Here is an 18,933-nt window from a genome sequence, read left to right as displayed (position 1 = left end):
TGTGACATGCCACAGAACATGAAGGCCAAAGTCACTCCCTACATTTGGCAGCATTGTTTATGCAAGCAGCTTCAGGTAGTCGCAAGCATTAGCAACACCTATGTGCAGAAAGAAAGCTCTGCGGCTGAGCATGTCAACATTGTAAGTGCATCCCTGGGATCTTTTCTACACCAGCAGGCTCCTATTTCCCTCTGACCAACTGCACTTTTCCAAACTCTTGGGCCGAGCTCAGTCTTGGTGAGTCTACTGAAGCCCAGTGGGTTCCATGGAGACAGAATGATGCCTTACACCAAATTTTCGTTAGACAATGGGGGATTCTAACTTTGTGAAAACAGAATCTAAACTTGAAGCAGTTTTAGTTTTGCTGTTCATACCCAGTTCCTACCTATTCGAGTATTGGCAAATACATCAGCTAGTGTCCCACTGGTCCCTTTGCCTTCTCCATGGGATAGTGTAGAAGATGCTGATGAAGATGTGGATGACCCCTGAATAGATCGGTTGATCCAGGACTCAGCATTCTGTAAGCTCTGATGCAATGCAGCAGAAAGAGCAGCCTGGCGCCTTAGCGATCCCTCATCCTCGGATGCAGAAGATGTGTCTGTGTGGAATCAAAACAAGAGAATCTAGCCTCTTTGGAAAGCACATTGCACTTAGCATGCTCCTTGGCAACTGACCTACTATTGACAAAGGGTTCACATTCCTAACATGGAGGATGCTCTTTAGAGACTTGGCGTCAACAAGGTTACATAGGCCAAAATGGAGATAAAATCTGTTGAAGAAGCAAACATCCCCAATTTGAACCAATTGACTCCTGTAAAGAAAAACTTACAAAGATAATTAACACTAGTCAGATAGTTATACCTGTCATAGGGAGACCCATTAGTGCATTCCCTCGCCCCCATAATTGTACCATTCAAACTCTCTATTGAGCCATCTGCTGGGTTGCTCAGCAGCAGTCATTCTGAAATGGAAACCTAAGTGTCAGAGGATCAGCCTGTGTCATTGCCGAGCCTTTTGAAGGAGCAAGTTTGTTTGAAGACATGGACAAATGTCTACAATGCAATAACTATTTTGCAGGGATACATGCAGATAGCAGCAACTTTATGCTCCCCAGCAAATAAAGCTATTCATATGTGAATAGCATTCTCTTTGTTGTTGTACATATTTGAACAGTACCTCGAAAAAAGTCATACAACAGGGGTCTGCATCCTGCATGTGCAAGGAGACCGTATTCCTCTATTATGATCCCATGAACTAAGAATATAGATATCATAAGAGATCTCACATTATTTATTTAGTGCCATAAAAGTGCATGGTGCTACATATAAATATACTTTGGCTTTAAATATTTTAGTGTTCTGAAATAATCCTGCTCTTTAGTAGTCTCTCAAGTCAGGAGTAAGACTTATCATAGCCCACCTACTTGCCAAGGCAAGAAACAGTACCCAACCAGAGAAAGGGGCTGCAGTTAAGAGGCAAATGCTGCAAATCAATAGCAAGTTCTAATGTATTCATACAGCACCCAAGACTCACAATGAGCCCATGGTCTTGTACAAAAGTCAGGACAATTAAAATAAAGCAGGAAGCCATGCAGACAAGGGGAACAGCCAGTCAACCAATGGGATGGGGAAAAAACCAGGAACGACTAAGAAAAGAGAAGTCAAAAATAGCCAAATTGGAGTGGGTCTAACAGAAAGAACTGTTGTGAACTCCACAGATACAGAGGGAAGGGGACTCCACAGATTGAGTCCCTCAGTCAAAAAGATCCTCCTGCCCTCCAGACGGAATCTCAAGACCACAAGTGATAAACCAGTCCACCTCCCCGGGCTTAAAGAGGTGTTGGGTAAATAGGGCCAGATTATTAAGGGCTTTAGGGTACCTATCAGCAGACCATGAATCCATTTGCTGTGGTTAGTGCCAATTCCCCACTCTTATACCAAGGAGCAAGTGGACACCTGTTGGCTTTATATTACATATTGCCAATTTAAAGATCACCACAAAATCAGGAAGTCAACGTCAAATTCAAAGAGACAAGAACAGGGGCAAGGTGAGGCAACAAGTCAAAATCTCAACATGGGATTGTATAGGAGACGTAACTGAGATCTCGACCCAAAGCTCATTGATGTCAAAGGAAAAGCTCTCTCTCATTGGGTTTTGGATCATACCCCGAATAGGGAACATGGTTCACTTTTGGGCCCATGCAGTAAGCGCTGGCACAAGTGCCAACAGTTACAGAGTGTAACTCTGAGCAGATATCTGATATAAGAACAAATCATTTAAAGGTTAAAATTCAATCTCAGAATAAAACGGAGTATATAAACATCCAATGTCTAACTAGAGCGATCCAAAGGAGCAGCTACCCTGTGTCCTGCCAGATGGCAGGTGCATCTTGCTATCCACAGGAAGAGCTGCAATTGGAAGTTCACCTGCCAAAGATAATACATTCAGTGTAATGAACCTAAAATATAACTCATTCAACAGTGGAGGCCTTTGGGCCTGCCGAAGGAATACGTTCTCTCAAAAGAAATATATAGTTCAAGATTCTACGTTGAACAGCCTCCCTTGCAGCTGTAAATAGATTCCATGAAGCCATTTTAATTTATTTTAACTTAATATGCATATGTCTGAAATTAAAATAACTTGATTTGAAAAAGGCAGCAAAACTGGTTTTGGGTTATTGGGTTTGTAGCCAATTTGTTTCATTAGTTTTCTTCATGGGATCAATTATGCAATTAGGTATATTGTTTCAATTCAATTACCCAATTTGCCAGGCTTTAAAAAAGAGTTTTTAATGAGTTAAAATTGGTTCTTAGGAGACCTGTCATCAGTGAGGAATTCAGTGTCTTCCTTTGTTCGTGATACTACTAGACACTGCTAAGTAGGTATTTCAACAAGGGTAGAGTTTGCACTGAATACAATACAAAGGTCATTATGCCACAAAATATGCATTAGTACATATTTTACAGTGTAGGGAGGGAGTGTTTTGCTGCTTCACCAGCTCCAGACAGAATTTCCCCAGATCAGGAAGAAGGTTTTAAATATGCCCTGTGCATGTAAATATGTCTGTGTGCACTGACAGTGCAATATGCGGGAGCTGTAAGCATCCTGTCAGCCATCGATCAGTGATGTGCAGGGAAGCATTTGGCAGGGCGTGATCTAAAGCAAACAGTGATGGTCCATTGATACAAGAGGAGATACAATCTCATGCAAAATCCCAACATTTGCCATATACACAAGTGTTCATACAAGCTTCATGTTAAGTCCATTTGATTCTGGGGAATTCACTATCCTCCAGGAGCTTTAGAAGCAACCTCTGCATGTAAAAATCAAGCAGGAAGCATTTAAAGCCCAGAATGTTTCGCATTATCATTACTGGATTTGGTATTTGACATTTGCGCCAGTGTCCGATACACATTTTACAGCCATGTGATTCAATAGATTTCTTCCAGCCAGCCCTTACAGCAAAGATTGGTGTTTAACAGAACAGAATTACTGCAAAAACAAAACATTTCCTGTTTGTTTTTACCGTGCAAAAGTCTCACATGATATGAAAATTATGCTTAAATAATTTGAGGCATTGGCAAAGTTAACTTTATATGCCTCTTTTACAAGAGTACGTAACCTGTTCCGCTAAAAAGAACACATCTAAACTCAAAATCAAACACAGCACTGTCCAAAACAAGTGCATGGGAGAGACTTTCTTGCAAAAACTCCAAGCAGGTGCTTAGGTGCTGAATGCCATGAGTTCTGTGACAGCCCAGTGACTTCTGTAAACTTAGAGAAGTTTGTCTGGTTTATCAGTCTCCGTGTTAAGCCTCTTAATGGTGAGCACTTAGAATCTTGTTGTTTTCTACACAAGAGATTTGCTTCCCTAGCACCGTATGGAAAATGTGTTGTCAGAAATCTAAGTCACTGCTGATGCTATATAAAAAGCTACATGGAAAAATATTCCCTCTTAATATTGTTTGAGACCCTCTACACCAGCTCAGACTGCCTTCCTTCCTGTGCACATCAGCATCGTCTTCATGTTCACTTCTGCAGTTTTTTGAAAGGTTCTAGTAGATGTAATGGTTATTAAAATTGGTGGCTTGCTAAATAAGGTCATTGGTCTAGTGTCTATGTAACGGAAGTATTCACCTAAATTTTCATGGTGCTAAACCCTTAAACAAGCAGTATAAGACTGCATTGTCTCCATCTGCTTGTTGGTAGGAGGAACTCTTACACAAGCATCTGAACTAGCAGAGAAGACTGAAGTCTATTAACTTGCTGATGATGAAAGGTGATGGAGCCCTGCAGACTAATTTCTTCTAGCTGGTCATGCCCCAGGTTCAGCATGGGCAGCAGCTGAGATGCTTCACCCACAAGCTGATGACACCTGTGTCTAAACCCCACTCTAGGGGCGAGAGGAGATCCATCCTCAGTCCTTGATACCTCTGCTTTGATTGCAGGGGGCGTTAGAGATAGCAGTGGTAGCTTTTGACAATATGGATACCTGCGCCTACCAGAAACTGGACTGAGGTCCTACTAATTTCATACAGCCTATCAAAAATCTGTCAATTTGTTTGAGTGAGTACACTGTTTCTTGGATCTTGCATCTGAAGTGAGGTTCTTACCCACGAAAGCTTATGCTCCCAGTACTTCTGTTAGTCTCAAAGGTGCCACAGGACCCTCTGTTGCTTTTTACAGATTTAGACTAACACGGCTATCCCTCTGATACTGTACACTGTTTCTTCTATTCCTCCCTCTCCAGAGAGAAATGGGAGGGGGACATTGAGCTCCTTAGACTCTTTCCTTTTCATTCTCTCCACTGGCCTGCAACATGGCATCTTTCAGAAGAGCTAAACCCCAGAGTCGTTCTGTCAGGGGAGGTCACTGACTGTACAGAGAAACATCCCCCTTCCTTCCAGAGGCTGTGAACACGCTGCTTCTGCTTCACACCCAGCTACCATCAAGGCCTGTGAGTCAACTCCTGAGCTCTGGCCCACAAATACAGATCCCTGCCATTGAGCACCAAGCATTGCCACCAGACCAGCGGGAGTTAGATGCAGCTTGATAATTTATCACTCCTTTTCCCCAGGTCATTCCACTCCTTTGTCCATGCCTGGTGCGGGAGCGTAGTATAGCACGTGCTGCATATGCACAAGGTTCAATGCAGACAGGAAAGCTGGCTGGATTTTAATCCTTGCTGTGCATACTGCTGTTTTTGTCAATGCGTTGATCCACATGAATGAGTAATATCTAGGCACAAAGAACCCCTGCAAAGAGGAAGCTGAGATAATAACCTCATGACATTAGTGAATAATTTCAGACCATAAAGAGAAACGAGATGGCAGTAATTCAAGTTGTCTGAAAGAATCTGAATATCCACATAATTAGGTCACATATACTGACAAAGAGCTTAGGAGCCTTCGACCAAGCTAAACACTTTAAATTCCCCTGCCGCACAAAGTACAATTTATGCATTTGTCCAAAAATATAACAAAAAACCCCAACAAAGTACAGTTCGTTAACTGCTCCCAGCTGCCAGACCCTGGTTAGGTTTTTGAGGGTTTAAAGATTGTGAATTTTACAGGCATAGCGGCAGGAGCGTGGCAGGTTTAATGAAGGGCAATACCTATCCAGAGATTAACAACAGGAAGCTCCTTCAGATGAGATATCTCAGAAAAGAGCAAGCCACACAGCACTAAAAAAAGCAAACCCAGAAAGGGAGCATGTACAAAGTGACACCACCTTTGGAAAAAGATGCATCCGCTCCCCAAACCTACTCTCACACCAAAGCTCTGTAAAGGAGTTGAAATTATATTCACAACAGGGCATCAAGTGTAAGATTATTTTGGAGTTACAGACTTTTACCCAGGGCCAATGGGCTCATTTTATACAAGAGCCTCTTGGAGGTTATATAGAATGCTTCCTTTAAAATCTGATGCTGCAAAGAGGCAGCAGGCTTGTGTTTATTACTTTGGGTTGTCCCACTGACTTCGCAGAGTGAAAATAATGATTAGTATTAAGGACAGATCCAAAGGGCAGAAGTCATTGAAAGGATTCCCCCAGTTAGATCAGGCCCTCAGCATCCAGCAACACCATTTTCTTATTCTACGTTCTGTATAGTGATGAACACACAGTTGGAATGTACCAAGTCAATAATAAACTCGGGATAATTCCTACATGAGGATATAAATTGCAGTCTCAGAGTTGTTGTTTTTTTTTTAATACTAACAGGTTTATTGCACTGGTGTAAATATAAAAACTGGAATGAGCAGAGATTACACAGCAATGTGTGAAACTGTAGCACCCAGGGGTTATAGTATTGTTGCCATCAGCACAATGGTCTGAGGTTGTGCAACTGTATTTACAACCCATAACCTTGTGCACAAAGCTGCTTGAAAAACGGAAAAAAGTTTATTCATTAATATTTGATTAAAACCTACCAGGACCTGCAACAAATTATGTGAGTGGCTTTATAGCTGAGGCCCATGATAACCACTTCACATGAGTAGGCAGGGAGTGAAGAGGCCCTGAGTATTCTGGGATCACAGAAATCTCCGAGTCCATGCCTCAGTAAGGTGCATCATTGTAAATTACTAAGCTTTGGAAAACTGGTGGCTGCTTTTGAATGCTATCTGTTAACCTTAGGAAAACACAAGCCCACAATGTTGTTTTAACTTTTTATGGATCAAGAGACTGAAATAGGGATCCGGAAAGTAAAAGAGGAATTCTCAGTCCAAGAAAGTGCCTCAGCTTTCACAACTGGGGCTTTAAAAGGCCTCAGAGGATGAATTATTTCTCCCTATTGTAAAGCACAGCTGAGATATCAGCTTTGCAAGGGAGGGTTACTCAACACACATTCCCTGAACATGCAAATCACCAGCCACTAAGATGTGACAAGGGAGCCTCAGAAATTATATACCAGATAGAAGTGCAACAGGATATTTAACAATCTTTGCATAACTTCAGCCTCCTGGCTTGGAAACTGTTAGGAGATTTATCAACCCCTCTCAGAACCACAACCGGCAAGAGTGTTCCTAACCTGGGGGCGTGCAGGCATCAGCTGGCGATTGTACAAATGTGGAACGTCTTTTAGTTGGCATGGGCAGGGCCATCTTCTGTTCTTTATGCTTTGCCAGTGCTGCTTGAACTGCCTCTGTGTGGATATCTGCAAAATGGAAATTACCACCCTTAGTTTTGCAAAACTAAAAACATAGTAGGAATATTTTTTATATATTATGTAGTTTAAAAAGGAGTTATTCACATATATTATAGCCACTTCACAGCACCTTCATAAACAGTGAATTAAGCTCTGCCACCCCGCCTATGACATTTCAATTTTACTGATGCGGAAAATAAAACAGTGGTTAAGTGATTTGCCAATCCAGAACAAACAAGTGGAAGAGCCAGAAACTTTGGTTCCAAGTATCCTACACTAACCATTAGACCCCTTTGTCTCTCTAGCAACTATTTTGTAGCAAACTGCATTTCTATAACCCTTTTCCCCCCCAACCTTCTATCCCAACCTGCTTGCCTGTCTTCACCAACGGTTACATCTTGTCTTTCAGACTACGAGCTTTGGTGCAGAGGGCTGTCTTTTCCTAGATCATCTTTGTACAGCACCTAGCACAGTCGATTACCAAACTGGCTGGCCACCAAGCAGTACCATAACGGCTTGTTAAATCATAAAAATGCACCGGTGCCAATGCTCCATAGAACTCATCAGCTTCGAAGTATTTTAAAAGATCAGACACATTTAGACTTTACATTAGAATACAATGGATCCTTTAACTGAACAAGCCTGCCCTGCTTTGCGCATTCAGTAGCGGCCTGCCCAAAGTTTTAACACAGAAAGTCAGAAGAATTACTGCAATCATTCAATGGCAAGACCAGGGAACCAGCCTATGGATTCAGGGAACAATCCACACCCCCAATGCCACGAACCAAACATAAGTTTAGGAATCAAATATTTTACCACAGCACAAGAAGAAATAAAACCTTGTAGAATTTGTTGCCCTCAGAGGAAAATAAAAGGGAAATTAGAGACATGTCAGAAGAAGCTGTCAGATCTGCACTTATTTTTTAAAATAAGTCAAATGTTTATTTGCATTTATTTTTCTACAAATCAATCTAAATACAAAACAAAAGCCAGAGAAATACTGTTTTCACCCATCCTCTGATGGAGGTCAGAGATTCTTCACTCTTTTTGGGGTACTTTTATGGGAATAATTTCAGAAAAGTAGCAGGGAAAAGAATTTTGGAATCCTGGAGACATGAATGGTTCCAAAGTGACCTTGGGACTCCAGTGCCAGCTCTCTTGGCATACATCACTGGATTGGTAATCAGAACTGTATTATGGGAGAGGAAAGCCTGCAGTGGGGGACACAGTCAATTGAATCAGTGGATTTAGCTGTTGGCACCAGCCCTTAAGAAACCTAAATAAATCACAGCACAATACCACACAAAAAATACTGCTGCTGCTGCTATTTTTTCACTTTTATAGGGCCTTCCATCCAAGAAGCTCAAAGCAGTTTACAAAAGTGAATTAAGTTTCACAATCCCCCTGTGAGATAAATATGTTCCCTTCACACAGATGGTGAAGTGAATTAGGCCATGTCTACATGATGAGTGCCACAGAGGCATAACTACAGAGCTGTAGCACAGACACAGACTACAGCAAGGGAAGGGGTTTTTCTGTTGTGTAGGAACTCTTACCTCCCCTGGTGATGGTAGCTAGGTCTACAGAAGCATTGTTCCATTGACCTAGCTGCGTCTACACTGGGGGTTAGGTGGGCATAACTAGGTGCTCAAGGGTGTGCAATTTTCGTGACCAACAAGTTCAGCTTCAGACTGTGAGTGGGAACTTGCCTCCTGCTTCTACACACACCCCACCTCCAGTCGTCCTCCTCCTGAGCAGCAGAGGAAATCAGCAGGACAGGAGTCAGACTGAGGCGCTCGGAACATGTGAGCACAACGGAGAACAGTTCTTAGCCTCCAGGGCAGATGTGTCTGTCAGTCTGTGATTCCAGAAGTGTGGAATGCAGCTTGTCTAGGGAGCAGCAGATAACTAAACGTCACTGATCTGAACTGGGCTTTGGTAGCTCTGCACTGCTGAATGCAATTCTGTCCTAGGCTGGTAGGTGGCTACAGCTAAATTAATCCCAACCATACGCACCAGCTTCCTCCGGGCCCAGGGTGTGTGCGCGCACACACATTCCCCCGCTCCGCCCCCACCCGCCCCCTTCTTCCAAGTCCCCACCCCTGCCCCACCCCCTCCCTTAAGCGTGCTCTGTACTCCCGGAGCCTCCTGCACGCCGGAAACAGCTGATTGCGGCAGGGGGGAGGCGCAGGAGGGGAGTGGGGAGCTGGCTGCCAGTGAGTGCTAAGCACCCACTAATTTTTTCCATGGGTGCACCAGGGCTGGAGCACCCATGGAGTTGGCACCTGTGATCCCAACACTACTTTGCCAATGATTTCAATGCTAACTCCAAGCACTCAGCCATCCTTCTGAGGGGCTCTATGGATATCTCTATACTGCAATTAAAATCCCGCAGCTGGCCTTGCCAACGGACTCAGGCTCGTAGGGCTGTTTTATTAAAGTGTGGGCTTGGGGAGGAGCCCGGGCTCTAGAGCCCTGCGAGGTGGGAGGGTCCCAGAGTTTGGGCTACAGCTCAAGCCTGAGCATCTACCCTGCAATTAAACAGACCCCTAGCCAAAGCCCCATGAGCCCGAGTCAGCTGGCACGGGCCAACCGCTGATGTCTAATTGCAGTGGAGACATACCCTAAGGGAGCTCAGTCCTGGGCCCACTCCTCACTACAGATAAACTAAACTCTGGCATTATCCAATCATTGGTGATCAATCAGCGAACCTGCTGGGGAGCTGGAACTCCCTCTAGCTGGAGAAGAGGAACTGGCTACTCTCAGGAGCTCCCTTCAGGAGGTGGCACTGGACATTTCAATTAATCTAGTCTTTCTATAGTGTGCCTATCTGCCTCTTGTCACTCATTAAAATGGATTAGCGCCAAGTGAAGTTCTCTTCCGTTAGCCAGTTAAACTCAACCCAGGAGCCCATGAGGTAAAGAGCCATTTACTCTCCCTGATCAGCATCCTTTGTTCCTTGATTTTCATTAGGAACCGTAGGCCCCTGAGTACCCCTGGTTTCTAGACACACTATAAGCAAGACAGGACTTTCAGCAATCAGACCACTAACTGGCTGAACCGCTCAGATCATGTGACCTGTATTCTCCCACTGACAAAGATCTTTGATGTGTGATTGTTATATCCTTACCAGACCGATAGCGTTCATCTCTGGCTCCTCCAGATCGAGCTCGGTGATACTTGGATGAGGATGGTGCTGAAGTTGCTGCTGGAGCAGGTGTCTGATTTCTGGGTTCCTTTTGTAATGCTGGATCAACCCCTGGAAAACAAATGCACAATTCTTTCAGAGCTTTTAAAAAAAAAAAAAAAAAAAAAAAAAAAAAAAAAAAACCCAACCCAAAGCCACCTGCTTTTGGACAACCTTAAAAATCCATTGTTACCTGATAAATTATCCACAGGGAACAAACAGGTTCAGCACAGTGTCCTCCTGAAATTAAAGACTGCCTGCTGAGCTGTTCAATAAGCATGTTTAAGGTTTTGTCTAAACTGGGATTTAGCCACTGGTGCAAACCCCTAGTATAGGCCATGAGTTACACTGGTGTAGCATGATCTGTAAAGAGCAGTTTAGCCTGGTTCCAGCAGTACTATATCCTTGTGCTTTTTAAAAATTATACATCTCCCCCTTGAGATTTAAACCTGCATTAAATCTTTAATGCTTGGGGGAGGGGGGGAGGAGGGAAAACAAACAAAAAACACAGTTCTCCATCAAGACAGATATCTAAAGAATGAATTTTGGAAGAGAATTATATACAAGACAGCCTGATCTATTGCAACCATTTTATTATCATAATTTTCATAACACTTAAAGAAAATGGTTTCAGTTATTAGTGAAGAAACTAGCTAAATAAAAGTCCTAATTACAGCATATCTATAATTCATGAAATTCTCCAGCATAAGTCCTGCAATTTTACAAGAGAAAAACTTTCCACTGCAAGCAAATGTGTCACGAAAGAGCTTTAAACACAGCATTGCATCCTTCCTTTAGGGGGAAAAAAAACCTCTTTAAAAATAGCTGAACGCAGTCTGAGTGAAGAACAAGCGATCGAAATAAGCTATTTTTATTGATAGGTCACATACAGTAAACAGGAAGGAAATTGATTCTTTTACAAAGACAGCTTGTCTTGTAGAACTAAAAAAGAGCAAAACGGTTTGAATTAACATGAAGGACTTGAAAATATAGTTCAGTGTTTACAGAATGAAACTGGGGGAGAAATTCTGGTTCCACTGAAGTCTATGGGAGCTTTGCCATTGATTTTAATGAGGCTAGGATTTCACCCAGGGAATCAGGAATCCTGGGTTTTAGTCCTTCTCCTACCATTGACCCACCATGAGATCACGGGCAAGTCACCTCACCTCTGTGTGCCTCAGTTCCCCCACGTGTACAACGGGGATTATAAAGGATCATATGCAAGTGCAAGACAGTACATTTCAATAGCAGTTCCTTATTTGACCCCTTTTGCCCAGAACTACAATCAGGGTATATAATTTGCATGTCAAGCATATATATTGCTCATGAACGTGCCAACATAATTACTCAAGACTGAACAGTCTATGAATGCGGTGCTGTAATTACAGTATTCTTCTGTCGTTTTAGCTACTAATTAATAGTCAGAGAGGGTATCAGATCAATGTTGCATGAACAGAGGAGGATTTACAAGAATAGATCAAACTGCTTTAGTAAGTAAATAACATGATTCCAAAATTAGCTGGAAATCCCAAAAGCTAACATTTATTTGTAACACGGTACTTCAGTCACTGTCTGCAGAATCTGGATATGAAAGTTTTGGAAAGTATCAAAGTTAAGGAGTGGCAAAAATGTTGGGGTCACTCATCCACAATTTTAATTTTTGTTACTAAACAGTATAAAATAAGTCTTATATAAGTTAAAATAAGTTAAAATATAGCCTCCATCCAGAAATTTACGTTACCAGAAATAAAACAATAGTTACCAAATGAGTACCATAACAGATCATACTTCAGTAACGCCTTTCATCTTAGGATTCTGAAGCAATTTACAAACATAAAGGCTTCAACATACACACCCCCGCCACTCCCCATACCATGAGGTAGACAAGTTTTCAATGTACATCTGGGGAAAATGAGACCGAGAGAGGGTAAGTGACCTTGTCCAATTTCACAAACTAGTTAATGGCAATGATGAAACTGACGAGGCAGCCAAGACACTTATTACCTGCCATATTGCAGACCAGCACCTTAGTGACAGTATACTTGTGTGTCCCCTCACCGGCACTTCAAAACCATGGTTAAGGATGTGGTATGAACCTAAAACTTTCCTGTATAGATAAGCTCATTGGCAGAACTATATTGCTATAGTCATACCAGTATAACTCCTTGAGTGGACACTCACATTCCCAAATAAGAGGAAGTGCACGGTGCAAGCCTGAGCATCTCAAATGAAAGGGCGAACTGAAGGGGCAAGTCTTATTTTCACTTAACCACTTGCTGAGCGTAGAAGCTAAGAGCATCAATAATCAATAAGCAGACTGGGAAGGAAGGAGTATGGATTTGGGGTAAAGGTACAGGACTAGGAGCCAAGAGCTGGATTTAAATCTGCATTTCAAGAAAGATGTGGAGAAATTGGAGAGGGTCCAGAGAAGAGCAACAAGAATGATTAAAGGTCTAGAGAACATGTCCTATGAAGGAAGGCTGAAAGAATTGGGTTTGTTTAGTTTGGAAAAGAGAAGACAGAGGGGACATGATAGCAGTTTTCAGGTATCTAAAAGGGTGTCATAAGGAGGAAGGAGAAAACTTGTTCACCTTAGCCTCTAAGGATAGAGCAAGAAGCAATGGGCTTAAACTGCAGCAAGGGAGGTTTAGGTTGGACATTAGGAAAAATTTCCTAATTGTCAAGGTGGTTAAACACTGGAATAAATTGCCTAGGGAGGTTGTGGAATCTCCATCTCTGGAGATATTTAAGAGTAGGTTAGAAAAATGTCTATCAGGGATGGTCTAGACAGTATTTGGTCCTGCCATGAGGGCAGGGGATTGGACTCGATGACCTCTCAAGGTCCCTTCCAGTCCTAGAATCTATGAATCTGTGCAACTTCTGTACCTAACATGCTTCAAGTCTACCAATTTGCAAAAGCGGGTCAGAGCATTCCGCTGCATTTCAGGGGCCACAAGGCTACTTTAATTAACATTTGTGTTTGCAAACTGCTTGGAGATCCTTGATGTAAAATGTTTAGATAATTTACAATTCAAAACGAGTAACAAAATAGCTGCAACAATGGACTGTGTGTACTAATATCAGCACTGTCACCAAACGAGAATTTCACCTTTTTGAAAACATAGCTGAATGCTACTTAACGGGGACAGTGACCCAAGTCTGTTACTCTCCAGCCCAGGCTGGTAGCCTTCAAAAGTTTTTACCATCTGATGTGTTTTCAATGGCTTGTGTATCATGAGCCTGGTGGTTTGCCTAGTTCTCAGTTCCCAGATGGTACACACCAGACACTCCCAGCTAATAACTGTCCCTATACAGCTTGTTTTAGTGAGGGTGCCATCAAGACTGAACTCACCTCTTGTGCCCTAGAAGAGGAGCCTCCATCTCAAGATAGAGATACACTGGCGAGGAAGCTTGGACTATTGCTGCCTGTGCTGAATCACTTTGGATGATTTTTAAACCCTTCTGCACTGTTACTTTGGTATCTTTCACAAAGCACCAGCTGCAAACATTATGGATTTAAAAACATTTAAACACTGAAAATATTGAAAAACCTGGAATATCAGGGGGAGAATAATTACTGTAGAAAATTTAATCAATTAGAACAAGTAGAATATGCTGTAAACCTTATTAGCGCCAAAGCAACACATGCACCTGTGCATTACCAGCCTTCCAAATAAAAGTCATTGTTTTATAGTGCCCAGTCCTTACATTGGATCCATGTGGTAGATTCTTACACCCCTGGGAAGCCCCATTGGGACTCTGCAGTCGTAGAAGCATCTGTGATGTGGACCATTATAAACACAGACCCAGAGTCTTAAATTGTAAACTCCTCAGGCACAGACTGTCTTTTTATGCTTTGTACAGTGCCAAGCACATCATCTGGGCTTAAAGAAATAAACAAGCAATTTCAATGCCAATGACAGTCAAAGGCATCTTCCTTGTGTACCCATCTGAACAAGCTCCTCTTGTCCACGATACAAATTACATTAAATGACAGACTGAAGAACTGCACTTTTGCTTAAGACTCATCCATGTTTGTGTCTTTGTCATTAACAGGGAGGTTTTATTCAGAGCCAATGAAGAGACAACTTCAACAACTAACAACGCAGCTTAAACCTTCCTGTTCACTTGACAATTTATTTAGGACTGTAAGTAAGTAACCACTAGATGTCAGCAGCACAATTAAACACTATTCTTTAAAATGAACTATTGAATACACTTTAATTTCTTGCTTCCAAGATGCAAAAGCTTTGTTTATTCCACAGCACATCACAGTGTAGTCATGATAGTTCGTTTACACAGGGATCAAATGTATCCCTAACTGACATGAAAGCTCAAGATCTAGCTCTTTGTTTAAATATTGTTGTTATATAAGAATGTGTATGAGTACAAATTAATATAAAGCACATAAGCAGGATTCAGAGATCTGGGAAGAAGTACATATTTATAGTACATCATCTACAGTTACAAAGCTCTCTGACAAAGCAGCAGAAGTGAGCTAAGCTTGGCAGATGTTAAATGACTTTATTTAGCATTCCCTTCAGAATAATCCTGCTACAAGCTGCAGTTTCTGCTGGCAGGACCTGGATACACACAGGCACCATGATGGTTGTATTTGATATGGGTTTTATAGGATGCAGTTGATGTTTTAATTGCCATTTGATGCTAGCTGAACATGCTGCTCCCCTACTCCCTCCCTCTCAGTAAGGGGAAGGGACACTAGCTATAAAGTGATTTTATATAGAAGAGACAATAAAAAAAATTCATATGTGATCAATAACAATACCACAACAGCCAAGAGGGATACTTACATTAGTAATAAAGCCAGAGACAGGTAGGATTCATTTGACAAAAGAACAAACTAAGGAGCAGACTAGCAGGTTAGCCTGCTTGTCTGTGTAAAGAATTGAACAAGTGTTAATGTTTGACTGGCTATTCCTTAAAATGATGCAGTATTGTCCAGCTATAAACCTATACAAACAGCGTGAAAAGCAAATGTCTGTATGAGGGGTCTGCAGGTCAGCTTGGGCACCATTTCCTGAATGCAGGGTGTGAGCCCTTTTTCAGTAGCAGACACGTTGCATCGGGTTCAGTCTGTAATTATTGCTCCTTCCCCTCCACAGAAAGACTAAAAACTCATTGGACATAAAATTTTGGCCTTTCTCCATTCTACCCTACATGTCGAACATCCGCCTTATCCCACTCTCCATTCATAATCCTCTGGGAGACTTACTGCTTCCATAAGGCATACAAAAAGCGAAGACCAGCAAAAGTTGTCACCACTATAGGCATAAAAGGATACTAGGGGAGTGCCATCTGTGTCTCCCATTGCATCTCACGTCGTCTGCGTATCTGGGGTATAAGCTCCTTGGGGCAGGAACTCTGTCTGCTTACATCTTGTGCACAGAGCACCCCTCCCATGCCCATTATTAAGTATCCTGCTAGAGGCAGTATTATATGTCCTGCCCTGGCCACTGGAGGAGACTGATTTCTAACTGGTCTTTTCTGTGCCTATCTAGTAGTGACCCTTGTAATGGTAGGCAATGGAAAGCTAAGTCTATCTCTGGTAAAGAGGGAGGAAGGGGTGGATATTTTAGCTCACTCAAGACTCCATTTCATATGCTTTCCGACCCTTCCAAACCAGTGTTCTGTGCTCACCATTACATTATTCTTCCCAGAGGCCTCAGGCTCTGAGGTACTGAAGGCCATCTACACCCACTCATGTAATTCCTTTTAGCACTGGGCCCATAATAAGGGCTTTCCTCATTTGTTTGCTGTTTACTTACAGGTGGTTAGTGTCAGCTGCACTCAGGGTAATTTGACTATGTTCTTGTATACTTCAGAGAGTGAGAAAGTAAAGCCTTTGTGCAGAACAAAGATTATTTTCCCCCTGAAACAAAGTAGTTTGCATTTTAAAATATAGTCCAAATTTTAGAGCAATTCTTTTTTGCTTTCTGTTTTTGCATTTGAGAGCTTTGATAAACTCTGCCTTGCTCCTAATCTGGCAAACACACAAACCAAAAATATACAAACACTATAATCCATGGCCATAAAATAACAGGATCTATGTTCATTAAACTAGGGTTACCATACGTCCAGTTTTTCCCGGACATGTCCGGCTTTTTGGTAATCAAACCCCCGTCCGGGGGGAATTGCCAAAAAGCCGAACATGTCCAGGAAAAATACCGCCGGCCGGGCACTTCCCCTCCCGCGGCTGCTGTGCTCCCTACCTTGACTCTTCTGCTCTGTTTAGAGCCGAGCTGCCTGAGCGCTACCGGCTTCGGGCAGCCACCATGCCTCTGGACCCTGCGCCGCCGGCCGGGCACTTTCCCTCCCGGGCTCCGAGAGCACAGGGTCCAGAGGCATGGGGGCTGCCCAGCAAACCGTGAAGCCGGTAGCACTCGGGCAGCCCTTTTCACATGGCTGGGAGGTAGGAGGGGGAATGCGGGGCACTCAGGGGAGGGGAGGGTGACCATACAGCAAATGTGAAAAATCGGGACAGTGGGTGGGGGGGTAATAGGAGCCTATATAAGAAAAAGACCCAGAAATCGGGACTGTCCCTATAAAATCGGGACATCTGGTCACCCTAGGGAGGGGGCGGAGTTAGGGTGGGGAATGGGTGGAGTTGGGGCGGGGTGGGAAAGGGGCGGGGCCAGGGCCCCCTGGAGCGTCCTCTTTTTTTATTTTTTAAATATGGTAACCCTAATTAAACGTTACTCCTGCATACCCAATCCTCCAGCAATTTTCACAAGGAATATTTTGGACTAGTTCATTAACTTTCAGACTTTTATGTGATACAAGGACTATCAGGCAATTCAAGGAATATTAACTGCATGCAAACTAATATGCACTCTGTGTTCTCTCTCACTAAGAGACGTTGCAGAAATATGGGATCAAATCAGAGTCCTAAAGGAAAAGCACACGCTGCAAGGGGAAGGGAGAGAAGTCCAAAATAAAAAATAAAGATCAAGGGCAATAGAGCAGAAGAATTATTTTGAAACACGAGACAGCAAAAATTCTGATAGATTCAGACATCTGTTTTGTTTGCAGAATTCCTTGTTCCCCAAAAAGACTGCCAATGAAAGATTTGCAAGCCTTTAATGCATGCATAACCTAAGTCTACATGACAATCCCCAATAATGTAGTTTCTTATTAACATGAGGAGGGGGTAAGAACTCTACCTGAAGCAGACAAAGGTTCTGACAGTAAATCAGGGCTTGGTGAATATCATTTCCTTTATACATAAGGAGAAGATTCTTTTGTCCTATCCTTAGGAACGGATTACATAATGCATCATCTCAAATAGCAAGAAAACACAGTCCGCCAACAGTGTGTCTGGCTGCAAGAGTTGCTAATTTTGGCAACAAGGTTTTCCTGCATTTGCACTCCCTGAGCCAAAGAGCTGTATATGCTTTGCCAGGTTTGCAGCGATCTGAGGAGGACAGCAGCTCATTAAATTAAGCAAGGAGGCAAATATATCCTAGCTCACAATGACACTAAAGTGATGCATGAGGTGCTACGTGTGTCATCTACAGGTCTCCTAATGCTAACAATAAGCATGTTTATTAAAGAGCTCTGCAGGGATAATATTAGAGGAAAACCCCATTAAGTCATGTAATGGATTTGCCTTGCTTATGTGTATTTAGAAATCCATGTCACCCACTAATGGAAATAAATCCAATATCACTGGGTCATCACGTGGATCCAGAGGCTTCCAGTTATCCTCCCAGCAGAAGAGGACTTTCCGACATACAGATTACTATGATATCACACCAGTTTTTCTTGTGTCCCCTGCACTTCTGACAGTGCCTCTCACTTGACCCCATCCAGAATAATGGGCATCAGGACATACCCCACTAGGCCCCAATTTTTTACCACCAGGCCAACCTAAATTCAGCTGTGTTCATTCTACCCTCAAGTGAACATGTGCTTCCTGTTCTCTTAGAGAATTTTCAACGTTAGGGTTACCATACGTCCTCTCTTTCCCGGACATGTCCGGCTTTTCGGCACTCAAACCCCCGTCCGGGGGGAATTGCCAAAAAGCCTAACATGTCCGGGAAAATGGCGGCTCTGCTCCTCCCCTGACTTTTCGGCTCTGTTTAAGAGCCGAGCCGCCCGAGTGCTATGGGCTTTAGGCAGCCCCCTTGCCTCCGGACCCCAGCCGCCGGCCGGGCACTTCCCCTCCCGGGCTCCGACGGCGCAGGGTCCGGAGGCATGGGGGCTGCCCAAAGCCGGTAGCGCTGGGGCAGCTCAGCTCTTAAACAGAGCCAAAAAGTCAGGGGAGGAGCAGAGCCTCCGGCCGTGGCAGCTCTGCTCCTCCCCTGACTCTTCGGCTCTGTTTAAGAGCCAAGCGCTACTGGCTTTGGGCAGCCCCCATACCTCCGGACCCTGCGCCGCCAGAGCCCGGGAGGGGAAGTGCCCGGCTGGGGGCGCAGGGTCCGGAGGCAAGGGGCCTGCCCGAAGCCCAAGCGCTACCGGCTTCACAGTTTGCCGGGCAGCCTCCGGACCCTGCGCCCCCAGCTGGGCGCTTCCCCTCCCGGGCTCCAGCTGCGCTGGGGAAGCGCCGGCCGGGGGCGCAGGGTCTGGGGGCTGCCCAGCAAAC

The 18,933-nt window shown here is 43.5% G+C and overlaps 1 protein-coding gene across 2 annotated transcripts in view; it reads right to left on the bottom strand.

Moving 5' to 3' along the window:
• The window catches only part of DIP2B (disco interacting protein 2 homolog B), a 57,758-nt gene extending 47,362 nt beyond the window's left edge, over positions 1 to 10,396 (bottom strand). For both annotated transcript variants that reach the window (XM_034792997.1, XM_034792998.1), the window contains exons 1-3: positions 10,275 to 10,396; positions 7,028 to 7,153; positions 386 to 598 (exon numbers count right to left, since the gene is read on the bottom strand). In XM_034792997.1, the coding sequence (XP_034648888.1) occupies positions 386 to 598; positions 7,028 to 7,100 (286 nt within the window). In that variant the 5' untranslated portion in view covers positions 7,101 to 7,153; positions 10,275 to 10,396. The remainder of the gene's footprint in view (positions 1 to 385; positions 599 to 7,027; positions 7,154 to 10,274) is intronic.
• Between the last annotated feature and the right edge of the window lie 8,537 nt (positions 10,397 to 18,933).

This window comes from Trachemys scripta, chromosome 16 (genome assembly GCF_013100865.1).
Source record: "Trachemys scripta elegans isolate TJP31775 chromosome 16, CAS_Tse_1.0, whole genome shotgun sequence".
Taxonomy (NCBI): Eukaryota; Metazoa; Chordata; order Testudines; family Emydidae; genus Trachemys; species Trachemys scripta.
Note: the sequence above shows the minus strand (reverse complement) of the source record. Positions and strands in the feature narration are given on the sequence as shown.